Source organism: Ranitomeya variabilis, chromosome 1 (assembly GCF_051348905.1).
Source record: "Ranitomeya variabilis isolate aRanVar5 chromosome 1, aRanVar5.hap1, whole genome shotgun sequence".
NCBI lineage: Eukaryota > Metazoa > Chordata > Amphibia > Anura > Dendrobatidae > Ranitomeya > Ranitomeya variabilis.
This window is the reverse complement of record NC_135232.1, coordinates 244,522,353-244,550,188: the sequence shown is the minus strand read 5'-3', so window position 1 is coordinate 244,550,188 and position 27,836 is coordinate 244,522,353. Positions and strand designations below refer to the sequence as shown.

Genomic DNA, 27,836 nt, shown 5'->3' with positions numbered 1-27,836 from the left:
TAGCTCTCAGAGTTCAGCGATGCAAAAACAATTATTTTTTCCATTAAATGTTTTTATTGTGTGAAAGCACCAAAACATAAAAAATATATAAATATGGTATCGCTTTATTGTACTGACCCAAAAAATAATGTTTCCTGTGAACAGCATAAAAAAAAACACACAAAACAATTCCTGAAATGCTGTTTTTTTCATTCCACCTCCCAAAAATCAGAATAGAAAGAGATCAATAAAGGTTATGTGACCGAAAATGGTACAATAAAAAGCCAACTTGTTACTCAAAAAACAAACCCAAACATGACTCTGTTGGCAGAAGTATATTATAAAATTTAAATTTCCAAAATATGGCGATGCAAAAACTTAAAAAAAAAACCTTCTTTAGCTTGTGATAGCCAACCAGAGAAAAAGCAATACAAATCTGGCATCACTGTAATCGCCCAGACTCAAAGAATAAAGGTGTCTAATGACTAATACCACACGAAGAACGGCATTAAAAATAAAATCTGTTCTTCACCTGCTCTTGATTTGTTTAGTCTGCCTCCTTAAACGCTTACACGTAGGTTTCCATATATATCTCTGAAATACGTGATTCGGACAGAACCTTTTGCGGAAGATTCCCTATAATGAGGTAGATGGAGACACTGTGTACTCTGGCCTATGATCCGTTGGTGTTCTTCTTTTTAAACGTGCATAAAAGCGTGGTCGACCACAGATTTTTGCAATTCTGAAAAGAGTCAAATGGAGTCCAGGGTAACTCCACTGCCTTATTATAGCAAATGGATCCCTTGGGGTTTCATCTGAATCATGTCATTATGAGATTTAGATGGAAACCCCGTAAGTAGTGTTGAGCATTCCGATACTGCAAGTATCGGGTATCGGCCGATACTTGCTGTATCGGAATTCCGATACCGAGATCCGATATTTTTGTGGTATCGGTTATCGGTATCGAAACAACATTAATGTAAAAATGTGTAAAAGAAAGAATTAAACTAAAAAATATTGCTATACTCACCTCTCCGACGCAGCCTGCACCTTACCGAGGGAAGCGGCAGCGTTCTTTGTTTAAAATTCACGCTTTTCTTTCCTTTACTGAAGTCCCGGCTTGTGATTGGTCGCGTGCCGACCATGTGGCCGGGACGCAACCAATCACAGCAAGCCGTGACGTAATTTCAGGTCCTTCAGGATTTTAAAATTACGTTCCGGCGTTGTGATTGGTTGCGTCGCAGTCACATAGGCAACGCAACCAATCACAGCAAGCCGTGACGTAATTTCAGGTCCTTAAGGATTTTAAAATTACGTCCCGGCTTTGTGATTGGTTGCGTCGCAGTCACATGGGAGACGCAACCAATCACAAGCCGTGACGTCACGGGAGGCTGGACACGCGCGCATTTTAAAATGCGCGCGTGTCCAGCCTCCCGGCTTGTGATTGGTTGATCGCGACGCAACCAATCACAAGCCGGGACGTCACGGGAGGCTGGACACGCGCCCATTTTAAAATGCGCGCGTGTCCAGCCTCCCGTGACGTCACGGCTTGTGATTGGTTGCGTCTCCCATGTGACTGCGACGCAACCAATCACAAAGCCGGGACGTAATTTTAAAATCCTTAAGGACCTGAAATTACGTCACGGCTTGCTGTGATTGGTTGCGTTGCCCATGTGACTGCGACGCAACCAATCACAACGCCGGAACGTAATTTTAAAATCCTGAAGGACCTGAAATTACGTCACGGCTTGCTGTGATTGGTTGCGTCCCGGCCACATGGTCGGCACGCGACCAATCACAAGCCGGGACTTCAGTAAAGGAAAGAAAAGCGCGAATTTTAAACAAAGAACGCTGCCGCTTCCCTCGGTAAGGTGCAGGCTGCGTCGGAGAGGTGAGTATAGCAATATTTTTTATTTTAATTCTTTCTTTTACACATTAATATGGTTCCCAGGGCCTGAAGGAGAGTTTCCTCTCCTTCAGACCCTGGGAACCATCAGGAATACCGTCCGATACATGAGTCCCATTGACTTGTATTGGTATCGGGTATCGGTATCGGATTGGATCCGATACTTTGCCGGTATCGGCCGATACTTTCCGATACCGATACTTTCAAGTATCGGACGGTATCGCTCAACACTACCCGTAAGTGCTTAGTGTAGAGCACAGGATAATTGTGATCCAAAATGATATGTAAAATGTTCCCAATAAAAGCTTCAACTCAAAAAAAAGAAAGTCGCCACTCAGGTTCACCATCTGCCCATGTATATATGCGAGTTTCCACATTACTGGTACTGCAAAGGCTCTAGAAAAGCATTATGGCTCCTCGCCCTCCAAAAGAAATCCAGAAAAAAATTGAGCTTCCAAAACCAAATGCCCCCCTCCCTCCTGAGCCCCATTGTGCCTAAACAACATTAGCGTCAACATGTTTGACATTTCTGTAGCGATGACAGCCCGCCTAATTTACGGGTGCAGGACTCCAGAAGCACAATGTATCGGTACTACAATGGCAGATTTGCAATTTTCACTTAGCAACATTCATTGCTATTTGTTTTTGTAAAACACCCATGGAGTTAAAATCATTATTACAGTGGTAGATAAATTCCCAGAGAGGTGTAGTTTCCAAAATGGGGTCACGTGAGTGGGGATTCTGTGTATGGAGTCCGCGAACTATTATAAGAAAATCTGTGTTCCAAGAATCAAATAGCGCTCCATCCGTCTAGAGTCTCGCCATGTGGCTAAGCACTACTGTACAGCCACATAAGAGATATTTCCACATTCAGCAGGAATTCTGTGACACATTTTGGTGCCATCTTTATCCATTTTCCCTTGTGAATATGTAAAATCTTGGGCTAAAACATTTTTTTTGTGCTTAAAAGGCAATTTTATTTTCTTGACTGCCCAATGGTAAAAAAAAATTCTGTGACACACCCATGGTGTCAATATGATAACTTCACATCTAGATGAATTCATTGAGAGGTATGTTAGAAGTCGAATTCCCACCGCTGCACAGGGGGAATCTTGAACCATGTCTGCTGCGGTCCCTCATTCTGCATCAGCCACAGTGGAGCCTGCTCAGCAGAGACGTCGGTCCCAGCATCTCACTCAGTCTGATTCTGTGCAAAGGGTTACTGCTGCCTTTCCAGGCTTTGCCATTGTAGCCTGTACTGATCAGCGGCGAGCAGACGTCTCTGGGACTAACTCCTGCTTTTCCCTCAGATCTCTCAGATCTCTCAGTGGAGGTCTGGAGTCACATGCTCAGGTACTGCAGCAGCTCCTATTGGTCCTCTCGGAAGGTCCTGAAGTTGCTCAGTTACTGTAGCAGTTCTCATTGGTCCTCTAGGAAGGTCCTGAACTTGCTGCAGCTATAAAAGGTTTGCATGGCTGCACGGCCATGCGCTAGTATACTCTTTTTTACGTGTGTGTGTTGTGACTGAAAGTCACTCTTTAATCATCCCCTCCCTTGTGTTTGAATGCTCGCGTAAGGAGGATGATTGTAATCTAGCGCCCGACTTGTTACCAACACTGGTACACAAACAGCATCTATGTCTGTGACCGCCAGTGCGGCGCCATGCCCTATCACCGCGCTTTCCAAACCCAAGTCTGGGTGGTTAGTGGCGTCCGCCAGTGCGGCATCGCATGCACTCTCATGCTATTTAATTATTATTTCTGTTACGTGCGGTACTGCGGCCCTGTGACGCAACAGGGTTCGCTTCTTTCACACAGGATGAAGCTAACCCGTGTGTGTATCCTCATTGTACCGCCATATAGTCTGTCATTGCTTAGCAGCAGGTTCCATCTCTGCACGGTGGACCCCGAGCTGTGAACGCACCTTATTCCTTTTCTCTAATTATTTGGTGCATTCCGCTAGCCCTAACAGGTATAGTTTGTAAAATGGGGTCACTTATGGGGGCTTCTGCTATTCTGGCACCTCTTGGGCTCTGTCAACATGACATGGCACTCGCAAATAGTGTTGAGCATTCCGATACCGCAAGTATCGGGTATCGGCCGATACTTGCGGGTATCGGAATTCCGATACTGAGATCCGATACTTTTGTGGTATCGGGTATCGGTATCGAAACAACATTAATGTAAAAATGTGTAAAAGAGAGAATTAAAAAAAAAATATTGCTATACTCACCTCTCCGACGCAGCCTGCACCTTACCGAGGGAAGCGGCAGCATTCTTTGTTTAAACCGCGCCGCAACCAATCACAAGCCGGGACGTCACGGGAGGCTGGACTCGCGGGCATTTTAAAATGCGCGCGTGTCCAGCCTCCCGGCTTGTGATTGGTTGACCGCGCCGCAACCAATCACAAGCCGGGACGTCACGGGAGGCTGGACTCGCGGGCATTTTAAAATGCGCGCGTGTCCAGCCTCCCGTGACGTCACGGCTTGTGATTGGTTGCGTCGCCCATGTGACTGCGACGCAACCAATCACAAAGCCGGGACGTAATTTTAAAATCCTTAAGGACCTGAAATTACGTCACGGCTTGCTGTGATTGGTTGCGTCGCCCATGTGACTGCGACGCAACCAATCACAAAGCCGGAGCGTAATTTTAAAATACTGAATGACCTGAAATTACGTCACGGCTTGCTGTGATTGGTTGCGTCGCCGCCACATGGGCGGCACGCGACCAATCACAAGCCGGGACTTCACGTAAGGAAAGAAAAGCGCGAATTTTAAACAAAGAACGCTGCCGCTTCCCGCGCTGAGGTTCAGGCTGCGTCGGAGAGGTGAGTATAGCAATATTTTTTATTTTAATTCTTTCTTTTACACATTAATATGGATCCCAGGGCCTGAAGGAGAGTTTCCTCTCCTTCAGACCCTGAGAACCATCAGGAATACCGTCCGATACTTGAGTCCCATTGACTTGTATTGGTATCGGGTATCGGTATCGGATTGGATCCGATACTTTGCCGGTATCGGCCGATACTTTCCGATACCGATACTTTCAAGTATCGGACGGTATCGCTCAACACTACTCGCAAACCATTCTAGCAAAATCTAAACTCCAATATGACACTTTTTCACTTCTGAGCTTTGCACTGTGCCTCAAAAGTAGTTTTCGACCACATATGGGGTGTTGGCATACTCAGAAGTAATTGCATAACAAATTTTACCATTTCTCCTATAATCCCTTTTTAAAATGTAAAACTTGGGGCGAAAGCAACATTTTAATGGAAAAGATGAAAATGTTCCATTGACTCAGCTCATTGTTATACAATTCTGTAAATTACCTCAAAGTATGAAATGCTTACTATACCCCTATGGGGTAGTTTTCAAAATGGAGTCACTTGTGGGGGGTTTCAATTGTTTCGAAACATCAGTGGCTCTGCAAACACTAAATGGCATCTGATATTTATTCCAGCCAACGTTGTGTTCCAAAAATCAAATTGTGCTCTTTCCGTTCCGAGCCCTGCCGTGTGCCTAAACAGTAGTTTTCCACCACATATCCACATATGGGGCATCGGTTTACTCAGGAGAAATTGTACAACAAATTGTATGGTGCATTTTCTCCTGATAAGCTTGTGAAAATAAAAACTTTTGAGCTGAGACAATATTTATCTGGGAAACATTTTTTTTTTCATTTTCACTGCTGAACATTATAAAATTCTGTGAAGCATCTGGAGCGCCCCCACGCAAGGGCAATGGGGTACTCGGCACTGGGTCCTTCGGTTCTGGGGATGTCACGGTGGCCCGACCCGGTCCGTGGCCCTTTGAGGGACGTCCAATAAAAGGAATAGTTCTTATGGGGAAAGGTTTTTAAAGTGATAATGTTCGTGACGCCACCTGTGGTATTCGGTCAGGGTGACCGACGCTGCTTAGGGGTCCGCTGGGGTGATGTAATGGCAGCTAGATGGTATACCTTCCCACAGGTGAAGTGTATCCCCAGGGCTTCCCAGAAATGTAGGTGGTGACGGTGGATGATGTAAGGTGCAGTAAATAACGAGAACACAAGGTTGCAGTCTCTTTACCTTTACTGGAAGCTTCAGCATCCACAGTCCAGGGTACAGACCACAGGGTAGGCAGAGTCCAGCCGGTCTGAAGGCTAATCCAGAGTCCCCTTATCCAGGTGGAAATCAGTAGCCTTCCTCTAGCGCCTGTGTGTTGTAATACCTCCCTGCTGAGCTTCTCGGTAAGGTCCTCACAACTGTTGTAGATGTTCTAGATGTTATGTCTTCCTCTCTGTCCCCCAGATGGTATGGATAGGACAAACCCATATGACTGATGGCCTGAGGCTTTTTACAGGGACCCTAGAAACGCCCCGACCCCCACAGTTGCCACCGTGCCTCCTGGGTATTAAGGTCGGGCAGCCGACTTGGATGGTTGCTCCCTCGGTGTTACAGCCATCGGCTTCTGCGCCTCAGAAGGAGGCAGCCTATTACAGGGCAGAACTCCTTCTGGTTTTATCTCCTTGTGCTATGACTTCGTTTCTCACCCGCTACAATACAATTCTCTTTGTGTCCTTTCTTAGGATGCTGCCGCACGTGGGGCAGGCGCAGCTCCGTAGCCTTCTATCTAGGCCTCTGGCAGGATCCCACCCCTGCCAGGGACCCTCTGTCTGCAGCTCCGATGTTCCTCCTTTCCCCCTGTCTGCCTGACAGGTGTTGCCTGGGCAAAGCCCAGTCAGCTTCTCTCTAACTTTCTATCCAGCCCACCAGTTTTACCCTATTGTGAGGAGTGTCCTAGTAGATAGGAGCAAGGCTCCCCCTGGTGGACTGGAGTGTGAAGTGTGGTGTATGGTTTGTGATACCTGGTAGGAAGATCTCCTTTATTGCCTTCAGACATAATATCACTCCCCCTGGAGGAAGAACGACATTACTGCAACGACCAGGACTCTGAGGCGCTGCACATCTATGCATTCAAAGTGCTCACCACACCTCTAAATAAATTCCTCGAGGAGTGTAGTTTCCAAAATGCAGTTTTCACTGTTTAGGCACATCATGGGCTCTGCAAGCACGACTTGCCATCCTCTATCTATTCCAGCAATTTCGTGTCCCAAAAGTTAAATGGTGCTCCTTTCCTTCCAAACTCTGCTGTGTGCCCAAGCAGTAGTTTTCCACCACATATGGAGTATCAGCATACTCAGAAGAAATTGCACACCAAATTTTGGGGTCCTTTTTTTCCCCGTTTTGTGAAAAGGCTAAATTTGGGTCTAAAACAACATTTTTCAGGGAAAAATTAGAATTTTTATTTTCACAGCTCAACGTTAGCAAATTCTGTGAAGCACCTGCATGTTCAAGGTACTCACCACACGTCTAGATAAGTTCCTTGAGGGGTGTATTTTCCAAAATCAGGTCACTTGTAGGGGATTTCCATTGTTTAGGGACTTCAGGGACTGTGCAAACATGACATGGCGTCCACTATCTATTCCTGCAAACTTTTTGTTCCAAGAGTCAAATCATGCGCCTTCCCTTCTGAGCCATACGGTACATCCAAACAGTAGTTTTCCACCACAAATTTAGTGTCAGCATACTCAAGAGAAATTGTATAGTAAATGTTAAGATTCATTTTCTCCTTTCACCTTTGTGAAAATGCAAAATGTGTGGCTAAAGCAACATTTTTGGGAGGAAAAAGTAAAATTTAATTACACATTACACATTGCTTTAGTTTCTGTGAAACACCTAAAGGGTTAAGAAACTTCTGAATTGTGGTTTTGAGCACGTTGAGGGGTGCAGGTTTTAAAACTGTGTCACTTTTGGGTATTTTCTATTATATAGGCCCATCAAAGTCACTTTAAATGTGATGTGGTCCCTACAAAAAATTGTTTCTAAATTTTCTTGCAAAATTGAGAAATTGTTCATAAACTTTTAACCCTTCTAACTTCTTAACAAAAAAATGCTTAAAAAATTATGGTGATATAAAGTAGACATGTGAGAAGTGTTAAAGAGTGGTTGTAAATGGCTGCACATCCAGTTGGAAGAATGTCTCAAGTGGGGTACCACAGGGCTCTGTCCTGGGCCCTGTATTGTTTAACATCTTTATCAATGATGAAGGAATTGAGGGTAAACTGATTAAATTTGCTGACACAAAGCTAGGAGGGATAGCTAATACTAGAGAAGAGAGAGAGAGGATTCAAAAACATAAAAAAATGGAGCAGTGGGCAATAACTGACAGAATAGTTTTTAACAAGGAAAAATGCAAAGTATTACATCTGGGCAATAAAAATGAAAAATGCATATACAGAATGGGAGGAATAGGGCTAAGCAACAACACGTGTGAAAAGACTTGGGTATGCTAATAGATCACAGACCGAACATGAGCCAACAGTGTGATGCAGCAGCAAAAAAGGCAAATGCAATTCAGGGATGTATTAACAGAAGCATACAGTCTAGATCACGTGAAGTCATTATTGCCCTCTACTCCTCTTTGGTCAGACCTCATCTGGAATACTGTGTCCAGTTTTGGGCACCCACCACATTTTAAAAAAGACATCAACAAACTGGAGCAAGTTCAGAGAAGAGCGACTAGAATGGTGACCAGTCTGCAAACTGTTATGATCCCAGTGGCTGAGGATCACAGGAAATACTAGCTAAGTTACTAAACATAGGACAAGCTCTAGAGAGGTGGTAACTGGACTGACCGCAAACCTGATCCTATCCAAACACACTAAAGGTAGCCGGTGAACGTGCCTAAAAGCCTGGAAGTCTCGACGCAGCCTGAGAAACTAACTACCCCTAAAGAGAAAGCAAGACCTCACTTACATAGTTATTAAGGTTGAAGGAAGACTGTAAGTCCATCTAGTTCAACCCATAGCCTAACCTAACATGCCCTAACATGTTGATCCAGAGGAAGGCAAAAAAAACCCATGTGGCAAAGAGTAACTCCACCATGGGGAAAAAAATTCCTTCCCGACTCCACATACGGCAATCAGACTAGTTCCCTGGATCAACGCCTTATCAAGGAATCTAGTGTATATACCCTGTAACATTATACTTTTCCAGAAAGGTATCCAGTCCCCTCTTAAATTTAATTAATGAATCACTCATTACAACATCATACGGCAGAGAGTTCCATAGTCTCACTGCTCTTACAGTAAAGAATCTGCGTCTGTTATTATGCTTAAACCTTCTTTCCTCCAGACGTAGAGGATGCCCCCTTGTCCCTGTCTCAGGTCTATGATTAAAAAGATCATCAGAAAGGTCTTTGTACTGTCCCCTCATATATTTATACATTAAAATAAGATCACCCCTTAGTCTTCGCTTTTCCAAACTAAATAGCCCCAAGTGTAATAACCTATCTTGGTATTGCAGACCCCCCAGTCCTCTAATAACCTTGGTCGCTCTTCTCTGCACCCGCTCCAGTTCAGCTGTGTCTTTCTTATACACCGGAGACCAGAACTGTGCACAGTATTCTAAGTGTGGTCGAACTAGTGACTTGTATAGAGGTAAAATTATGTTCTCCTCATGAGCATCTATGCCTCTTTTAATACATCCCATTATTTTATTTGCCTTTGTAGCAGCTGCCTGACACTGGCCACTGAATATGAGTTTGTCATCCACCCATATACCCAGGTCTTTTTCATTGACGGTTTTGCCCAGAGTTTTAGAATTAAGCACATAGTTATACATCTTATTACTTCTACCCAAGTGCATGACCTTACATTTATCCCCATTAAAGCTCATTTGCCATTTATCAGCCCAAGCTTCTAGTTTACATAAATCATCCTGTAATATAAAATTGTCCTCCCCTGTATTGATTACCCTGCAGAGTTTAGTGTCATCTGCAAATATTGAAATTCTACTCTGAATGCCCCCTACAAGGTCATTAATAAATATGTTAAAAAGAAGAGGGCCCAATACTGACCCCTGTGGTACCCCACTGCTAACCGCAACCCAGTCCGAGTGTGCTCCATTAATAACCACCCTTTGTTTCCTATCCCTGAGCCAGCTCTCAACCCACTTACACATATTTTCCCCTATCCCCATTACTCTCATTTTATGTAACAACCTTTTGTGTGGCACCTTATCAAAAGCTTTGGAAAAGTCCATATACACTACGTCCACTGGGTTCCCTTGGTCCAGTCCGGAACTTACCTCTTCATAGAAGCTGATCAAATTAGTCTGACATGAACGGTCCCTAGTAAACCCGTGCTGATACTGGGTCATAAGGTTATTCCTCTTCAGATACTCCAGTATAGTATCCCTTAGAATGCCCTCCAGGATTTTACCCACAGTAGAGGTTAAGCTTACTGGCCTATAATTACCGAGTTCAGTTTTTGCCCCTTTTTTGAATATTGGCACCACATTTGCTATACGCCAGTCCTGTGGTACAGACCCTGTTATTATGGAGTCTTTAAAGATTAAAAATAATGGTCTATCAATGACTGTACTTAGTTCCTGCAGTACTCGGGGGTGTATCTCATCCGGGCCCGGAGATTTGTCAATTTTAGTTATTTTTAGACGCCGCTGTACTTCCTGCTGGGTTAAGCAGGTGACATTTAATGGGGAATTTTTATCACTAGTCCTTTTGTCTGCCATGGGATTTTCTTTTGTAAATACTGATGAAAAAAAGTCATTTAGCATATTGGCTTTTTCCTCATCCTCATCCACCATTTCCCCCAGATTATTTTTAAGGGGGCCAACACTGTCATTTTTTAGTTTCTTACTATTTATATAGTTAAAGAATATTTTGGGATTATTTTTACTCTCTCTGGCAATGAGTCTCTCTGTCTCAATCTTTGCTGCCTTGATTTGCTTTTTACAGAATTTATTTAATTTTCTGTATTTATTTAATGCCTCCTCACTACCTACTTCCTTTAATTCTCTAAATGCTTTCTTTTTGTCACTTATTGCGCCCCTTACAGCTCTATTTAGCCATATTGGTTTCCTCCTATTTCTAGTATGTTTATTCCCATACGGTATATACTGTGCACAGGTCCTATCCAGGATGCTAATAAACATCTCCCATTTTCTTTGTGTATTTTTGTGTCTCAGGATATCGTCCCAGTTAATTGCACCAAGATCCTCTCTCATCCATTGGAAATTTGCCCTCCTGAAGTTTAGTGTCCTTGTCACCCCCCTACTACCCATCTTATTAAAGGTTACATGAAAACTTATTATTTTGTGATCACTATTCCCCAAGTGACCCCCAACCCTTATATTTGATATGCGGTCTGGCCTGTTGGTTAATATTAGGTCTAGCAATGCCCCCCTCCTTGTTGGGTCCTGAACCAGTTGTGAAAAGTAATTGTCTCTCATAGTTGTCAAAAACCGATTACCTTTGCTGGAACTGCAGGTTTCTGTTCCCCAATCTATTTCAGGGTAGTTGAAGTCCCCCATAATAATGACTTCTCCTTGAGTCGCAGCTTCATCTATTTGCTTTACGAGGATATTCTCCATTGCTTCCATTATTTTTGGAGATTTATAACAAATCCCTATCAGTAATTTATTATTTTTTCCCCCTCCCCTTATCTCCACCCACAGGGACTCTACATTTTCATTAAATTCACCTATATTATCACGCAGGATGGGTTTTAAGGAAGATTTTACATATAGACACACCCCTCCCCCTCGTGTCATGGTTCCCAAAGGCAAGGGAACGTAAGAAACATATAAATAACGAACGAGCTCTCGGGTGATGGAAACTCGAGTTGACCGTGAGCTAAATCTACCACACAACTAATAGTAGCCAGGGAGCATACCTACGGCTTCCTAAATGCCACGCGCCAGCCGGAGGACTAACTACGCCTGGTAGAGGAAGAAACAGACCTGGCTTACCTCTAGTGAAATTCCCCAAAGATGATAGCAGCCCCCACATATATTAACGGTGATTTCAGGGGAAAAGACATACACAGTATGAAAGTAGATTTAGCAAAGAGAGGTCCACTTACTAGATAGCAGAAGGATACAAAAGAGGACTTCACGGTCAACTGAAAACCCTTTCAAAAACCATCCTGAAATTACTTTAAGACTCCTGTGTCAACTCATCACACAGGAGTGGCAATATCAGACCACAAGAGCTTCCAGCAACAGAAAATGACAAAACTGTACACTGGACAAAAATACAAAAACGATAAGGACAGTAAGTCCACTTAGCTGATCAGCAGACTAGTAGCAGGAACATGCAACCGAAAGACTCTGGTTACAATGATGACCGGCAAGGAAATGACTGGAGAGCAAGGCTAAATAGGAAACTCCCAAACACTGATGGAAGCAGGTGAACAGAAGCAGCAAAGTGCAAACAAGTCACCAGTACCACCAGCAACCACCAGGGGAGCCCAAAAAGCGGATACACAACACCCTCGCTTATCTGTACGGTCATTTCTGAACAGGCTATAGCCCTGCAAGTTAACAGCCCAGTCATGGCTCTCATCCAGCCACGTCTCAGATATCCCCACCATGTCATAATTATGCTCCAACAACATTAGTTCTAATTCATCCATTTTGTTGGCGAGGCTTCTGGCATTAGTATACATGCACTTGATGTTACTCTCTGTACCTCTATTCTTTCTTAAATTACTAACTGTTCTAACCCCACCCCCCATGCCACCGCCACCCCCAACTTCCTTATTTGTGCCCAGGTCTCTATCTGCACTATCTTCCCCTCCTATAAAATGAATACCCTCCCCCCCAATCCCTAGTTTAAACACTCCTCCAACCTTCTAACCATTTTCTCCCCCAGCACAGCTGCCCCTTCCCCATTGAGGTGCAGCCCGTCCCTAGCGTAGAGCCTGTAGCCAACTGAGAAGTCGGCCCAGTTCTGCAGGAACCGAAACCCCTCCTTCCTACACCAATTCTTGAGCCACTTATTAACCTCCCTAATCTCCCGTTGCCTCTCTGGCGTGGCACGTGGTACAGGCAGTATTTCGGAAAATACCACGTTGGAGGTCCTTGCTTTCAGCTTGCAGCCTAATTCCCTGAAATCATCTTTAAGGACCTTCCACCTACCTCTAACTTTGTCATTTGTGCCAATGTGCACCATGACCGCTGGGTCCTCACCAGCCCCTCCCAGTAATCTGTCCACCCGATCAGCGATGTGTCGGACTCGAGCGCCAGGTAGGCAGCACACCGTCCAACGATCCCTGTCTTTGTGACAGATTGCCCTATCTGTTCCCCTAATAATTGAGTCCCCCACTACCAGCACCTGTCTGGCCTGCCCTGCTCTCCTATTTCCCTCCTTACTGGAGCAGTCACTCCTCCGGCTTTCAGAGGACATGCCTGGCTGCAGCAGTGCTACCCCTGTACTGGCACCCCCCTCATCTGCCAACTTAGCAAACTTATTGGGGTGTGCCAGATCAGGACTAGCCTCCCTGGCACTCTTCCCTCTACCCCGCCTTCTATCTGTCACCCAGCTAACTGCCAGACTGTCCTGCAGCTCCATCCTACCATCCCCCTCCTCATCTATCCCATTGAGCGTCTGCTCTGTGAGCAGAAGACTCCTCTCCATATTGTCTATGGATCTCAGTGTTGCCAGCTGCACATTTAGATCCAGTATCTGGGTTTCCAAATGCACAATGTGCTCACATCTTGCACAGCAGTATGCACCCTCGACCAGCTGGTCAAGGAAAACTTGCCTCAAGAGAAATAACCCCAAAGATATAGGAAGCCCCCAACAAATAATAACGGTGAGGTAAGAAGAAAAGACACACGTAGGAATGAAAACAGATTCAGCAAATGAGGCCCGCTAATACTAGATAGCAGAAAACAGATAGAGAGCTGTGCGGTCAGTGGAAAACCCTACCAAAATATCCACGCTGAGAATTCAAGAACCCCCACACCAAATAACGGTGTGGGGGGAGAAACTCAGCCCCCTAGAGCTACCAGCAAGCAGGGAAATCACATATTAGCAAGCTGGAAAAGAAACAAATTGAACACTGATGATCAAAAAATGAACAAAACGGAAACTTAGCTTTTCTTGAAGAGACTGGTAGCAAGGTAGTCAGAAGGAATCAGAATAGCACTGAATACATTGACAGCAGGCATAGACTGAGAGTCCAAGTGAGCTTAAATAGAAAACCAGCCCACAGATAACGAGACAGCTGGTGCCAGTCACAAACCTGCAGAAAGACAGCACTCACACAGTACCACTTGTGACCACAAGAGGGAGCCCAGAAATAGAGTTCACAACAGCAAACCATGTCCAATGAGGAACATTAACAGGATTTGGGAATGTTTAGCTTGCAAAAAAGAAGACTGAGAGGAGACTTATTAGCTGTCTACAAATATCTCAAGGGCTGTCACATTGTGGAAGGATTATCTGTATTCTCATTTGCACAAGGAAGACTAGAAGCAATGGGATGAAGCTGAATGGGAGGAGACACAGATTAGATATTAGAAATTTTTTTGACAGGGTGATCAATGAGTGGAACAAGCTGCCACGAGAGGTGGTGAGTTCTCCTTCAATGGAAGTCTTCAAACAGAGGCTGGACAGACATCTCTCTGGGATGATTTAGTGTATCCTGATTTGAGCAGGGGGTTGGACCAGATGACCCAGGAGGTCCCTTCCAACTCTACCATTCTATGATTCTATGATTCTAACTATTTTGAGTGATATAACTATCTGGTTTAAGGGCATAAAAATCAAAAGTTTGAAAATTGCAAAATTCTTAACATTTTCTCCAAAATTCTGATATTTTCACAAACACAAAAAATACTGACCTAAACTTACCACTAGCAAAGTACAATGTGCCACAAAAAAACAGTCTTATAATCACTGGGATATGCTGAAGCGTTCCAGAGTTGTTATCTCATAATTTAAGTGATACTGGTAAGAATTGTAAAATTTGGCCTGTCAGGAAGGGGAAAACAGGCTCAGGCGTGAAGGGGTTTAAGAAGAAAAGACAAAGAGGATTTATTCACCAAGTGTATCAGTTTAATTAGTATTACAGCGCCATTACAGCTTTGTTTTTACTTTACAGTACATTGCAAAATTGTGCCAACTGGTTCTCTTTAAAATAATTTCCTCCTCTGAATGTGTATAAAGAGGTTACTTAAAGGGGTATTCCCATCTCCAAGATCCTATCTCAATATATAGTAAGTGTAATAATAATAATTGATATTAGCAAATACCTCCAATTAGAAATGTACTATACTATGTCTTTTTCTTCATGTGCAGGCATTGCAGGACCTTAGGCATCCATGGTTGCAAACACATATCGTGACAGTTAATTAGCTAGTTGCTTAGTGGTTGTAACCATAGATATCTAAGGTCCTGTAATGCCTGTGCAGCGCCCCAGAGTCCTGGTCGTTGCAGTACTGTGGCTCCGCCGCTAAGGGGAGCTATGTACCATATCTGATGGCACTGAAGGAGTTCATCTGATCAGGTATCACAGACACCAATACATTTCACAGCCGGGCCTCCAGGGGGAGCTAAGGGTTCTATTCATTAGGCCACTCCTCACATACTGGTAATGAGAAAGTAATGATGCTAATGTGAAGAAGTTATATGTAACCAACGAGTTAATTGTAAGAAATGTTTAATGATGTTGATAGAAGAATGAGGACAGGAAGTGAACCCGTAGGGGTTAGTAGTGAGTCCTCCTAGGAGCCATATAGAGATGGCTCAGCGATCCTAAACTGAACGAAAAATATATGTTCTATACTGTGTATAGTAGTTGAAAAGGCAGTAGGCCCGGGCTGAAAGGGGCGGTCCTGTAAAGAAAGGAGAGGCAGTAGGTCTGGAGCCGTTAGGACAGGCGGTCCTGCAGATTTAAAGAAGGGGAATGAAGTTAATTGCCTTATAATGTGTTATAAGAAGGTCTTTAGTGGATTCAGAGTGTACATCCTTAAAGGCAGCGTTGAATTAATGTCTAAAAATTTTGCACTTAGTAGAATACCCGGTTGGGTAAAGAGAGTTATTTATAGAAAAGTTATTTAAAGGTATTTAACCATGTTTGTAACGTTCAAGTGTCCTCACCTCCCATAAAGGGAAGCTCTGTTCAAGTATACTTATTGTTATTGCACTCAACAAAATTGTATGTCTTTTTGCTAACCTGTATTGTTGTTTTCTTCCCAGTCCAGGAGTACTGGATTTAACCGGGGGGGGAGTGCAGCACCCCAGAGTCCTGGTAATTGCAGTACTGTGGCTCCGCCGCTAAGGGGAGCTATGGTACGTCTGATGGCACTGAAGGAGTTCATCTGATCAGGTATCACAGACACCAATACATTTCACAGCCGGGCCTCCAGGGGGAGCTAAGGGTTCTATTCATTAGGCCACTCCTCACATACTGGTAAAACTGGGGGTCAGGCAGGAAGTTAGAGAGAAAGCTGACTGGGTTGGAACCAGGCAACACCTTGTGGCAGAGGGTGTTGTGGGGGAAGATTCGGTAGGGTCCCTGTCAGGGGTGGGATCCTGACAGAGGCCTGGCAATTGAAGAGAACGTAACGGGACCGTGCCTGCTCAGCATAGCGGCGGTGCCCAAGGAAGGATTAGCGAGATAGATTGTGCTGAGTGAGAAACGAGATCAAAGCAACAAGGAGAATACCAGTAGGAGTCGTGCTGTGAGACCGAGGCAACAACCTACTGAGGCGCACAACCGGCGGCCGGAACGCCGAGGAAGTATTTATTAATCTAGCTTCAAGCAATACTTCAAACCAACGGCAGGACAGTCAGTCATAGGCGGGCTGTCTCACCTAAATCACCTACGAAGACATAGGGGGCAACTTGTGGAGAGGGGCGACTCTAGGGTCCCGGAAGAGCTCCGAGCCTACCCATCATATGGGTGCCGTCCTAACCGTAACATCAGGGAGGGACAGAAGATTAGCGGAACATCATCTAATCGAGTTGTGAGGGAACTTAAGAAACAGACACAACAGTTGTGGGGACTTTCCGTAAGCACAGCAGGGAAGGACCGCAACACATAGCGCTAGCAGGAAGGCACAGATTTCCACCTGCAAGGAGAACTCTGGAGGTGCCATCGGACCGGCCGGACTTGCGCAGCCTGGTGAACCGTATTCCGGACTGAGGACCCAGAGGCCTTCAGTAAAGAGGTAAAGAGACTGCAACCTGGTGTCCTCGTTATTTACTGCGACCGGCACTACACCGCACCACTACCACCGTCTACACCTATCATTCACTGTACGTCGCCTCCCCACCAGCAGGGTCACGGACCGGGCCTAGCCACCGTGACAACCCCAGAGCAGAGACTCAGAGGCCCGGTACCGGGTTCCCCTCGGCCCTGCGGCGGTGGGGGCGCTGCACCTGCACATGAGGAAAGAGACATAGCAAATCAGAAAAACTATACTACATTTCTATTTGGAGGTATTTGCTAATATTATTACACCTACTACATATTGGGATAGGATCTTGGAGATGAGAATAACCCTTTAAATCCAGTTATACAGAAACAGGATGAGACTAATTACTAACCTGAAGTCCAGAAAGGCGCAATACAGGTATACATCATTGCTATTGTTGACTGCTTCTACATAGAGTGGCTGAGCCTGCAAAGTAAAGAACAGTATGGTAAAGAAAAAAACATGCATACATTATTTTCACAAACGGATAATTCACTGGAACACCGTTTCTTAATCATCTACTTGTGCAAGCAAATCTATTGATGGTCGGCTGTTTGAACATAAACAGTATCACCAGACTCTACACCACATCTCCTAGTAAAAGTATGTAATGCCAACAATGCCAACAGTATTCATGATATATGGGAACAGGACAAGTGAATTACTGATTGTTCTACTCCCATATGGTTTGTTTTGGCCTGTGTGAATGAGGATCAATCGACTTGTATAAAACCATTGCTCAATAGTTAAATGGGCCTTAAAGGGAATCTGTCAGTCCAAAATTGGCCTATAAACTAAGGCCACTGGCATCAGGGGCTTATCTACAGCATTCTGGAATGCTGTAGATAAGCCCCAATGTAACCTGAAAGATAAGAAAAACAGGTTATATTATACTCACCCAGGGGCGGTCCCGCTGCGGTCCGGTCCGATGGGCATCGCAGTCCGGGTCCAGCGCCTTCCATCTTCATATGATGACGTCCTCTTCTTGTCTTCCTGCGCAGGCGTACTTTGTCTGCCCTGTTGAGGGCAGAGCAAAGTACTGCAGTGCGCAGGCGCTGGGCCTCCTGACCTTTCCAGGCGCCTGCACTCTGCAGTACTTTGCTTTGCCCTCAACAGGGCAGACAAAGTATGCCTGCACCGGAGCCGCAGCAGGAAGACAAGAGGATGTCATCGTATGAAGATAAGAGGCGTCGGACCCGGACCGTGAAGCCCATCGGACCCGGACTGCAGCGGGACCGCCCCTGGGTGAGTATAATATAACCTGTTTTTCTTACCTTTCAGGTTACATTGGGGCTTATCTACAGCATTACAGAATGCTGTAGATAAGCCCCAGATGCCGGTGGCCTTAGTTTATAGGCCAATTTTGGGGTGACAGATTCCCTTTAAGAAAATGCATTGGCACGTGGCAGCACATGGGAATCTTACTGACTATATAATCTGCATAGCAAAGGTTTGTTCTCTGTAAATGATGTTTATACGAAAAGAATAAAATACATTAAGAAAACTGATTATGTTTAATTGGAGATCAAGAGAGCAAGAGTAATGCTTTGATTGCAACATTAGGAAGCCTGTCACGGTCTTGTTTTGTCATGTAGTGTCACTGTAGAGTCAATTGGGGCCACTGATGAAACAAAACAATAAAAAAAAACTCTTTAAGTTTTTCAAACAATTAACTCAGGAGGTGTTCAGCTAAAACCTTTTTACTTTGCAAACAAATTTGTCAGCCAGTTGGCACTGTACAAAGAGGAATTATAGGAAGCATCGCAGTGCTAAATCTGTCAGAAGAATAAAGCTGCAGCAGGATAAAGCAGTGGAGAACTTTTTCATTTAAAAACATTGATCTCCAATCGTTTCCTATTAAGAGAAAACACCAGCGGAGTCTCGATGGAGAGCAAATTGGCTTTTTGTTTAAAATAATATGTTTCTCTGGTTTAACTGAGCATGAAAGTTCATCTGTGAGCTACTTCTGATGGTGTTCCTGTCATTGATTTTATGACAAGACACCGGCAAGCTTTATATAACGCCTTGCACTTTCTGTCATATGGCAAAATCTGTGGTTTTAGTCCATTAACCTATCCAGCTGTTTGGGAAGGATTACATCTTCAAGGAATTCAACGTTGGAGATGGTCATCATAAGCTATAAATATCAGCAGGTTGGGAAAATCTCAAAGATATTTCCTTTACAGATTACATGACTGCAGGATGGTTTATTCTTCTGAAACCATTTCTTATATTGCTTTAGCTAAATTGTGCATTGTTTGGTTAAAGGGAACCAGTCAGGTTTCCGCCCTTGTAAGTGGGATGAGCATGCGGGATGAGTGTGCATTCGCATCATCCTCTTCATGGCGGTGAAAGAAACTATCCTATGCGCATGCGCTGAGCTCCAGCTATTCTGTGATCGCATGAGACAACTGGGTGTGGATAGCGTAGAGGACTCTAAAGTGGACAGCAGGCACCAAAAATGGTCTGGAGATGTCTGTCAGACTACTCTGCATAGTATTTCAGGCTGCATTGGATTAGTAAAAAATAGTCATCTTTAAAATGCAAACATTATACTGGTAATGATTTAGAAACATTAAACCTGATGACAGGTTTCATGTAAGTTCACCTTCATGACATTTTATTTCACAGTTGCAATGCATTTTAAGAGACCAGTTTTTTCTCTTATTTTATTCCTAATATTTTCCTGGGTATTCTGTTTTTTGTCTGTTATAAGCCCACCAAGCAGCTCTAGATATATGGGCTTTTTATTCTGTGCTTCTTTTCATGGTCTTTACAACAAGGAGTGGATCATACAGAGATGCCCCCAAAGAATCCTATAAGCCACGCCCCCTTGGTTAAGTCCATAAAAATTATCACTAGGAAAATGGCCAATATCTCTGAAACCATATGACAGTTTTACAAAAAGAATATTCAGGAGAGCAGCTGGAATAAAATAAGAGCAAAAACTGACCTCTTTTGACAGGTCCTCTTAAACTCTTGATTTGATCAGATGTCATGTGCCCCTAACAGTCGCAGGTGAAATCGCAGCTGTTAACATGGTAAATGCTGCTGCCAATCTCTGATAGTGGCATATAACATGATCCTGCCTGAAGCGTGCCACAAACCATGCCCATCAGCACCCCTGTCACATGATCACGGGGCGCTGATGGGTTGGCGTGACATTCACAGCAGATGATGATTTTTGATACAAATAGCAGGGCTCAAGCCCTGCTATGTGTAGCACAAGTGATCAGAAGATCGCAACTTCAAGTTTCCTAAAGGGACCATTGAAGCAAGTAAAATAGTAGAAAAATAAGTTTTAAAAAATATTGAAAAATTAAAAAAATACAATAGTTCAAATCACCCCCCCTTTTGCCCCATTCAAAATAATATAATAAAAAATACATATTTGGTATCGCTGCATTCACAAATGCCCGACCTATCAAAATATTAGAAGAATTAATCAGATCGGTAAATGGCATAAAAGAGAAAAAAATCAAGACGCCAGAATTACCGTTTTTTGGTCGCCGCAACATTGCATTACCAGGCAATCAAAACATTGTATCTACCCCAAAATGGTTTCAATAGAAATATCAACTCAGCATGTAAAAAAATAAGCCCTCTGCCAGCCCCAGATCCCAAAACATGGAGATGCTACGGGTCTCGGAAAATGACAACAAACTTTGGAATTTGTTTTCACCACATAAATCAAAAAAGAACCTAGACATGTTTGGTATCTGTGAACACATAATGATCTAGAGAATCATAATGGCAGCTCAGGTTTTGCATTTAGTTAACATGATAAAAAGAAAACCCAAAAAACAATTGTGGAATTGCACTTTTTTTTGCAATTTCACCGCACTTGGAATTTTTTTCCTGTTTTCCAGTACATGATATGGTAAAATCAATGGTGTTGTTCAATAATACAACACGTCCTTCAACAAACAAGCCCTCACATGGACAAACTGAAGGAAAAATTTAAAAAGTTATGGCTCTGGGAAGAAAGGGAGTAAAAAATGAAAAAGCAAAAACGGAAAAACCAAAGGTCGTGAAGGGTTTAAAATAAAAAAAAAATATATGCAAATGATTTTGATAAAATATCCTTTAGTTTTATATTTTTGCCTTCTAAGCATATTTCTGTGTGTGTTTGATTGCAGACTACAAGTAAACCCTTTATCGTCTGGTGGAGCAGACATACTACCTTCCAGCTAACTCAGATGTTTTGCTAATGTACATTGGAAAGGTTCTAAGGAACCCAGGTAGACATTTTATTACATAAATGGATGGTCTTATTTTCTAGAAAATGTGAAAGTACAAATAATTTCTATGCCTAAATCAGGAGTGCAGATTCCTAAGCCATTTTGGGTGGCCGGCAACCATTGGAAATTAGGCGTGCTTTTTGTATCCCCATGGTATCTTCGTTAGCCATTAAAAGGTTTCATATTGACAAGATTCTTATTTTTTTTTCTATTGAGAGTATTCAAACCTAAATGGCACAGAAATATGTAGTAGTCAGAAAACAGTGGTAGTATTTGACAGCAGCTCTGTTTCTCATAGTGCAGGACCTGACAGAGCCTTGGGGCTGACAGTAGGCTCTCAGCTACATTGTAAGGTCCTGCACTCCGAGAAGTAGCAAAAAACAAGAAGAGATAAATATTAAAGGCTGATGGCCCAAACAATGAGGGATGTGGCTGCTGGCACCAATCGGAACGCTGTGGCCGGTATTGATGGAAGCAAGGTGATTGTCCCTACTGATGAGGGCATTGAGCTTTCACTTTTATGACAGCAATGCCTGTGACTGCTACATTAAACACAATGATTGTCATCACTCTGAGGGTTCTCTAGCTGTCAATTGTATGGGGAGCACTGGGGCTATAACGGGTAAAGGGATTTTGTCAGCACAGAATGTTCAAACCAAGTACAGGTGCTCGGTGCACCATGGCGCAATCAATCATTTATATATACACATTCCCACCTGCTTGGTTCCCATCTATTTCCATCTTTTCTGGCTCTATGAAACCAGAGTTGTCAATCAAAGACTGAGGGAAAACAAGCAGGTGGGAAGATGTAGTTGAATGATTGGCACCACAATGATGCAACGAGCAACTGTACTTGGTTTGAACAGTCATTCTGTACTGACAAAGTCCCTTTAAGTTACCATTGTTTTTACTGGTATGAGAACATTTTGGTGGTCGCTGGTATGTGATCATTGTGGTTGTCACAGGCATATAAGCACGCTCACAGCTATGTGGGGCACTCACTGTGCATGTTCCTGCTGAATGAAGTTTGAAACTCACAGTCATTTAACTAATGACCAACAGACTGGATCATGTATTCATTTCAGTTTTCTTCTCTTCTTAACAGCATTGTTTTATTTGAGAGAAGTTTTGTTCTTTGACTGTGAGAAAAGACCTCTTCCAAGGATTATTCCAAATGGTCTATTTTCTTTGCTTTAGTACTTAAAGGGATTTGAAAAAAGTACATTTTAATGAATAGATTTTGGAATAGGAATATGTTCAACAAAAGGATGTCTTAATAAAAAATGTTCCTGTGCTGAAATAATCTTATAAATGTGCCCCTGCTGTGTGCTGTGTAATGAATGTGTCTGACCATACAGGAACATGGTCTGATCTTACCACATCTCCTGGGCAGGGGAGGAACCAAAAGAGAGGACACAGACATAACAGCATGGGATCACAGCTGATTCTATCTGTAGGGTAAAACTTTTGCTGCTTATTCTTAAACATGTTTTACCGCAAAGAATAAGCTGTGATCCCATGCTGTAATGTTTGTATACTCTCTTTAGCTTTCTCCCAAGGAGCTGTGGTATGATCAGACCATGTTCCTGCACGGTCAGACACAGCCATTACACAGTACACAGCAGGGACACATTTATAAGATTATCTCAGCACAGGAACATTTATTTTTAATATATCCAATCTTGAAGAAAAAAAATGTATTCTAAGATCAAAAAATTAAAATGTACTTTGTGTGGGAAAAAAAACCCCTAATTATTATTATATCACATTAGTGTAAAACTAATCAGTGCTGACACAAACTAATAAAAATCTAAGCAAAAAAAGTCAATCTTTATTATTATAAGATACAAGCAAGCGTTATAGAAATATTAACAGTTACCAGAAGATACAGCCCAGTAAGATTTTGTCATGTGGGAATGTGACAAATATAAAGCACAAGCTATACTGGAAAAAAGAGAGGCAATATAAGAACATCTTGTAACGAACTTAGAGATAAGGTTGATTTCCTAAAAGCTTTTGCCTAGGGATAGTGAAAAGTCAACATATTACAAAGAAACAGAAAAAAGCTCTCATAAAATATTAGACAAGCATCCTTTCCTTTTAGTCCTTTGCTCTGGGCAGCAGCTGTATTAAGACAAGATGTGAAGAGCTGATAAAAGTATGAGGAACATTACTTCACACAAGGGTCACACTAGGCTGTGTTTGTGTGCTAAATTAACTGTCTGCCGTGAGGTATAATTTTAGGAAAATACCAAGCAAATATTTACAAGGGTTATTGCCTTTATCTTGAGAGATGGCTATAGCCTTTTCCAGCAGACTGCTAGAAGTTCACTGTCCGTCTTGTAAATAACGCATTTTAATCACTACACGTTATTGTAAAGTCAGACGCTTCAAGTTGAAGTCATTTTTTCTTTTCTTGAGATGATTCCTTTTTTGTCAACTATGGTGTGATAAACAAGTATATATTACAGTTTTATATCCAAGTCTCCAATTTAAAGAGCTATTCTGGTTGAGTAAACCATAATATAAGAACAATATTCACAATCCCAAATCATAATGTCATTAAGTTAATTAAGACTATTTCTCTTTTGGCTCTTGACTCTCTGTTACTACAAATGCTATTTCCAGCCAGTTGTCTCCAACCACCCTTGGTAGCTGAGTACATAATCTAAAAAGCCCTTCTTAAGTCATGCACAGGAAATGTTGTGAGCCATTATCTTCTTGCTTTGGCACACGTGTGGTGCTGCAATGAAGCCAGGGCAAGAACACCCTGCATATTTCATAGATCATAGAATTATAAATGTTAGATTTGGATTGTGTCCAACTCACTGCTCAATGGAGCACAGGATTCACTAAACCATCTCAGACAGATGTATGTCCAGCCTCTTTTTGAAGACTTCCATTGCAGGGGAACTCACCATCTCTCGTGGCAGCCTATTCCACTCATTGATCACCCTCACTGTCAAAAAGTATTTTCTAATAACTTATCTATATCTTCTCCCTTTTATTTTTATTCCATTGCATCTTGTGTTTTCATGTGCAAATGAGAATAATGATGATCTCTCTACACTGTGACATCCCTTCAGATATTTGTAGACAGCTATTACGTCTCCTCTTAGCCTTATTTTTTGCAAGCTAAACATTCCCAAATCCTTTAATCGTTCCTTGTAGGACATACTTTGCAGTTCGCATATCATTCTGGTAGCTTTTCTCTGAACTTCCTCCAGTTTTTCAAAGTCTTTTTTTATTCCAGATGCGGCCTGACCAAGGAGGAGTAGAGGGGGATGATTACTACACGTGATCTAGACTCTATGCTTCTCTTAATACATCCTAGAACTGTGTTTTCCTTTTTCTGCTGCATCACACTCTTTACTCATGTGCAGTTTGTGATCTATTAGTATACCCAAATCTTTTTCACAAGTATTGTTGCTTAGTTCTATTTCTCCTATTCTGTAAATGTAATTTTCATTTTTCTTGCCCAGATGTAGAATCTTGCATTTCTCCCTGTTAAATGCCATTCTATTACTCGCTACCCATTGTTCAAGCTTAACTAGATCCATCTGAATCCTTTCTATGTCTTCTCTAGTGTTAGCTATCCCTCCTAGCTATGCATCGTCTGCAAATTTAATCAGTTTACCTTCAGTTCCCTAGATCATCTATAAAAATGTTGAACAACACTGGGGCATGGAGAGAGCCTTGTGGTACCCCACTTGAAACACTCTTCCAATTGGATGTTCAACCATTTATTAGCACTTTGAGTACGATCACTGAACCAGTCATGAATCTACCTAACCGCAGCCTCGTCAATCCCACACTTGGTCATTTATTCAATAAGGATAGTATGAGATACTTTATCAAACACTTTGCTGAAGTCAAGATATACTATATCTACCACATTTCCCTGATCCACCCTGTCAGTGATTCCATCATAGAAGGAAATTAGATTAGTCTGGCATGACTTTCAGGATTGTTAACGATTGTGCGGTGAGAATTTCATTTAGAAAAATCTCCCATCCGTCTTGGAACATTTGATCTTACTTAAAGGCAACAGGTTCTGGGCTAAGCCAACCAAGTCCTTTATCCTAAGTTGCTCAACCACCTTGAACCAAATAGAAGCAAAACAGGTGGAAGTGTTTTAGAGATTAAAAACAGCTAACTAAGTGGTAATTTTTTTCATTTTATAGCATATTTAAAGATTAGCCATAACTAGTGTTGAGCGATACCGTCCGATACTTGAAAGTATTGGTATCGGATAGTATCGGCCGATACCCGAAAAGTATCGGATATCGCCGATACCGATACCCGATACCACTACAAGTCAATGGGACACCAAGTATCGGAAGGTATCCTGATGGTTCCCAGGGTCTGAAGGAGAGGAAACTCCCCTTCAGGCCCTGGGATCCATATTAATGTGTAAAATAAAGAATAAAAATAAAAAATATTGATATACTCACCCTCTGACGCGCCCTGGTTGTAACCGCCAGCCTCCGTTCATAAGAATGAGCGCTTGAAAGTCCTTAGATGACTTCGCGGCCTGTGATTGGTCGCGGAGCGGTCACGTGACCGCTCACGCGACCCATCACAGGCCGCGACGTCATCTAAGGACTTTCAAGCGCTCATTCTTAGGAACGGAAGCTGGCGGTTACATCGGTAAGGTCCAGGCTGCGTCGGAGAGGTGAGTATATCAATATTTTATATTTTTATTCTTTATTTTACACATTAATATCGATCCCGATACCGATTCCCGATATCACAAAAGTATCGGATCTCGGTATCGGAATTCCGATACAGCAAATATCGGCCGATACCCGATACTTGCGGTATCGGAATGCTCAAAACTAGCCATAACTATCTATATTATCTTAAAAGCTGTGAATAGAAAACAGACTGTATTGTTGGATCAGCTATAGTAGCAGTAAAGGGGCACATTAGACTTGTGTGTTGAAATCGCTTGGGCATAACATTGTATTAGTATTTATTCATAAAAGAGCCAATGAGAGTAGTGTGCAGTGCTGCATGAAAAAACATGCAAACTTTTTCCTAATGAAACTCAATGATCATGTTCATAGGAATAGTTAATAAAAGCTAAAGAGTAGCTATATTTTTATGTAATTAATGATCAGGCATTGTAAAGTTATGAATCTTTGTCATACACTTCCCTTCCTTATTTTCCTTCCTTCTATCTTTACCAGGTTTGATCAATAACTAAATTTAAAATAGATAAAATAATTGAATTAGTTACTTTTTAAAGCACCACTACAGCATAACTTTTTTTTCACTAATGTCTGTTTCCTGCCTCTAGAGAAATACTTATGCATATAAATATAAATATAAATAATAATATAATATGTAATATATAAATATTATTAAGGTTTATGAAATATTATTATTATTATTATTATTAATAATAACAATAATAATAAATATTACCTCCATATAAATACCTATGCCATCTTCTGCTGGTCCTGATGCCCCTCCAAATCCCATTCCACCATATTGTGACCATAGCTCCTAACCGGTAGTCAGAGGAAATGGTCACAATCTTTCACCGCAAGTCTATGAGACTGTAGTTCTCATAGATTTACATTGAGTTGTGACTTCCGACTTGCCCACCAAACACTGGGGCAATCCGGCAGGTCACAAGTAGCAGAAGACGACCAGAGCGGCACTGATAACAAATGCATTAGTGATACCACTCCGGTGGTGAAAAGAAAAGATCTGTGGAGTTGAAGAAGGACAGTGTCGAGATCCCGCCTCTGCACAGGGGGAATCTCGAACCATCTCCGCTGCAGTCTCCCATTCTTCTCCAGCCACAGTGGAATCTGCTCAGCGGAGACATCGGTCCCAGCATCTAGCTCAGGCTGATACTGGACGACTGGTTACTGCTGCCTTTCCAGCTTCTGCCATTGTAGCCAGTACTGGGCAGCGGCGAGCAGACGAGTTTGGGACTAAGTCCTGCTCTTCCCTTTCTGAGCATGCCCAGGGCAAGATCTCTCATTGGAGATCAAGGGTCACATGCTTAGATACTGCAGCAAATCCCATTGGTCCTTTAGGAAGGTCCTGAAGGTGTTCTTCTTCTGTGGCTGACTCCGATTGGTCCTTCTGGGAAGGTCCTGTTCTTGCTGCAGCTATAAAAGGTTCGCATGGCCGCATGGCCATGTGCTAGTGTACATTTGGAATCGTGTGTGTGTTGATGAGTGCAAGTCGTTCTTTAAAATCCCCTCCCTTGTGTATGACTGTTCACAAAAGGTGGATGCTTGCTGTCTAGCGCCCAACTAAGCTGTCAACATAAAGACGCACGATACAGCGTCTATTGCTGCCAGTGCGGCGCCGTGCGCTTATAGAGCCCTTTCCTATCTCAAGTCTGGGTGGTTAGTGGCGTCCGCCAAAGCAGCACGCACTCTTGTTCTTTAAGTTATATTTTCTGTTACTTTGACACCCAAGTTGCGGTGTCGAGCGCAAGTGGTCTGAACGTACTCTAACCCTGTGTCTTGGGATAGAGTCCTGAGACTCCTTGCTTGCGCTCTTGGTGCGGTACCGCGGCCCTGTGACGCAACAGGGTTTGCTTCTTTCACACTGGATGAAGTTAACCCGTGTGTGTATCCACATTGTACCACCATATAGTCCGTCATTACTCAGCAGCAGGTTCCATCTCTGC

General features: G+C 42.9%; 1 protein-coding gene across 2 annotated transcripts in view; it reads right to left on the bottom strand.

Annotated features, from left to right (window-relative positions):
- The window catches only part of ADGRD1 (adhesion G protein-coupled receptor D1), a 1,174,499-nt gene that overhangs the window by 654,026 nt on the left and 492,637 nt on the right, over positions 1 to 27,836 (bottom strand). For both annotated transcript variants that reach the window (XM_077293307.1, XM_077293306.1), the window contains one exon: positions 17,290 to 17,363. In XM_077293307.1, the coding sequence (XP_077149422.1) occupies positions 17,290 to 17,363 (74 nt within the window). The remainder of the gene's footprint in view (positions 1 to 17,289; positions 17,364 to 27,836) is intronic.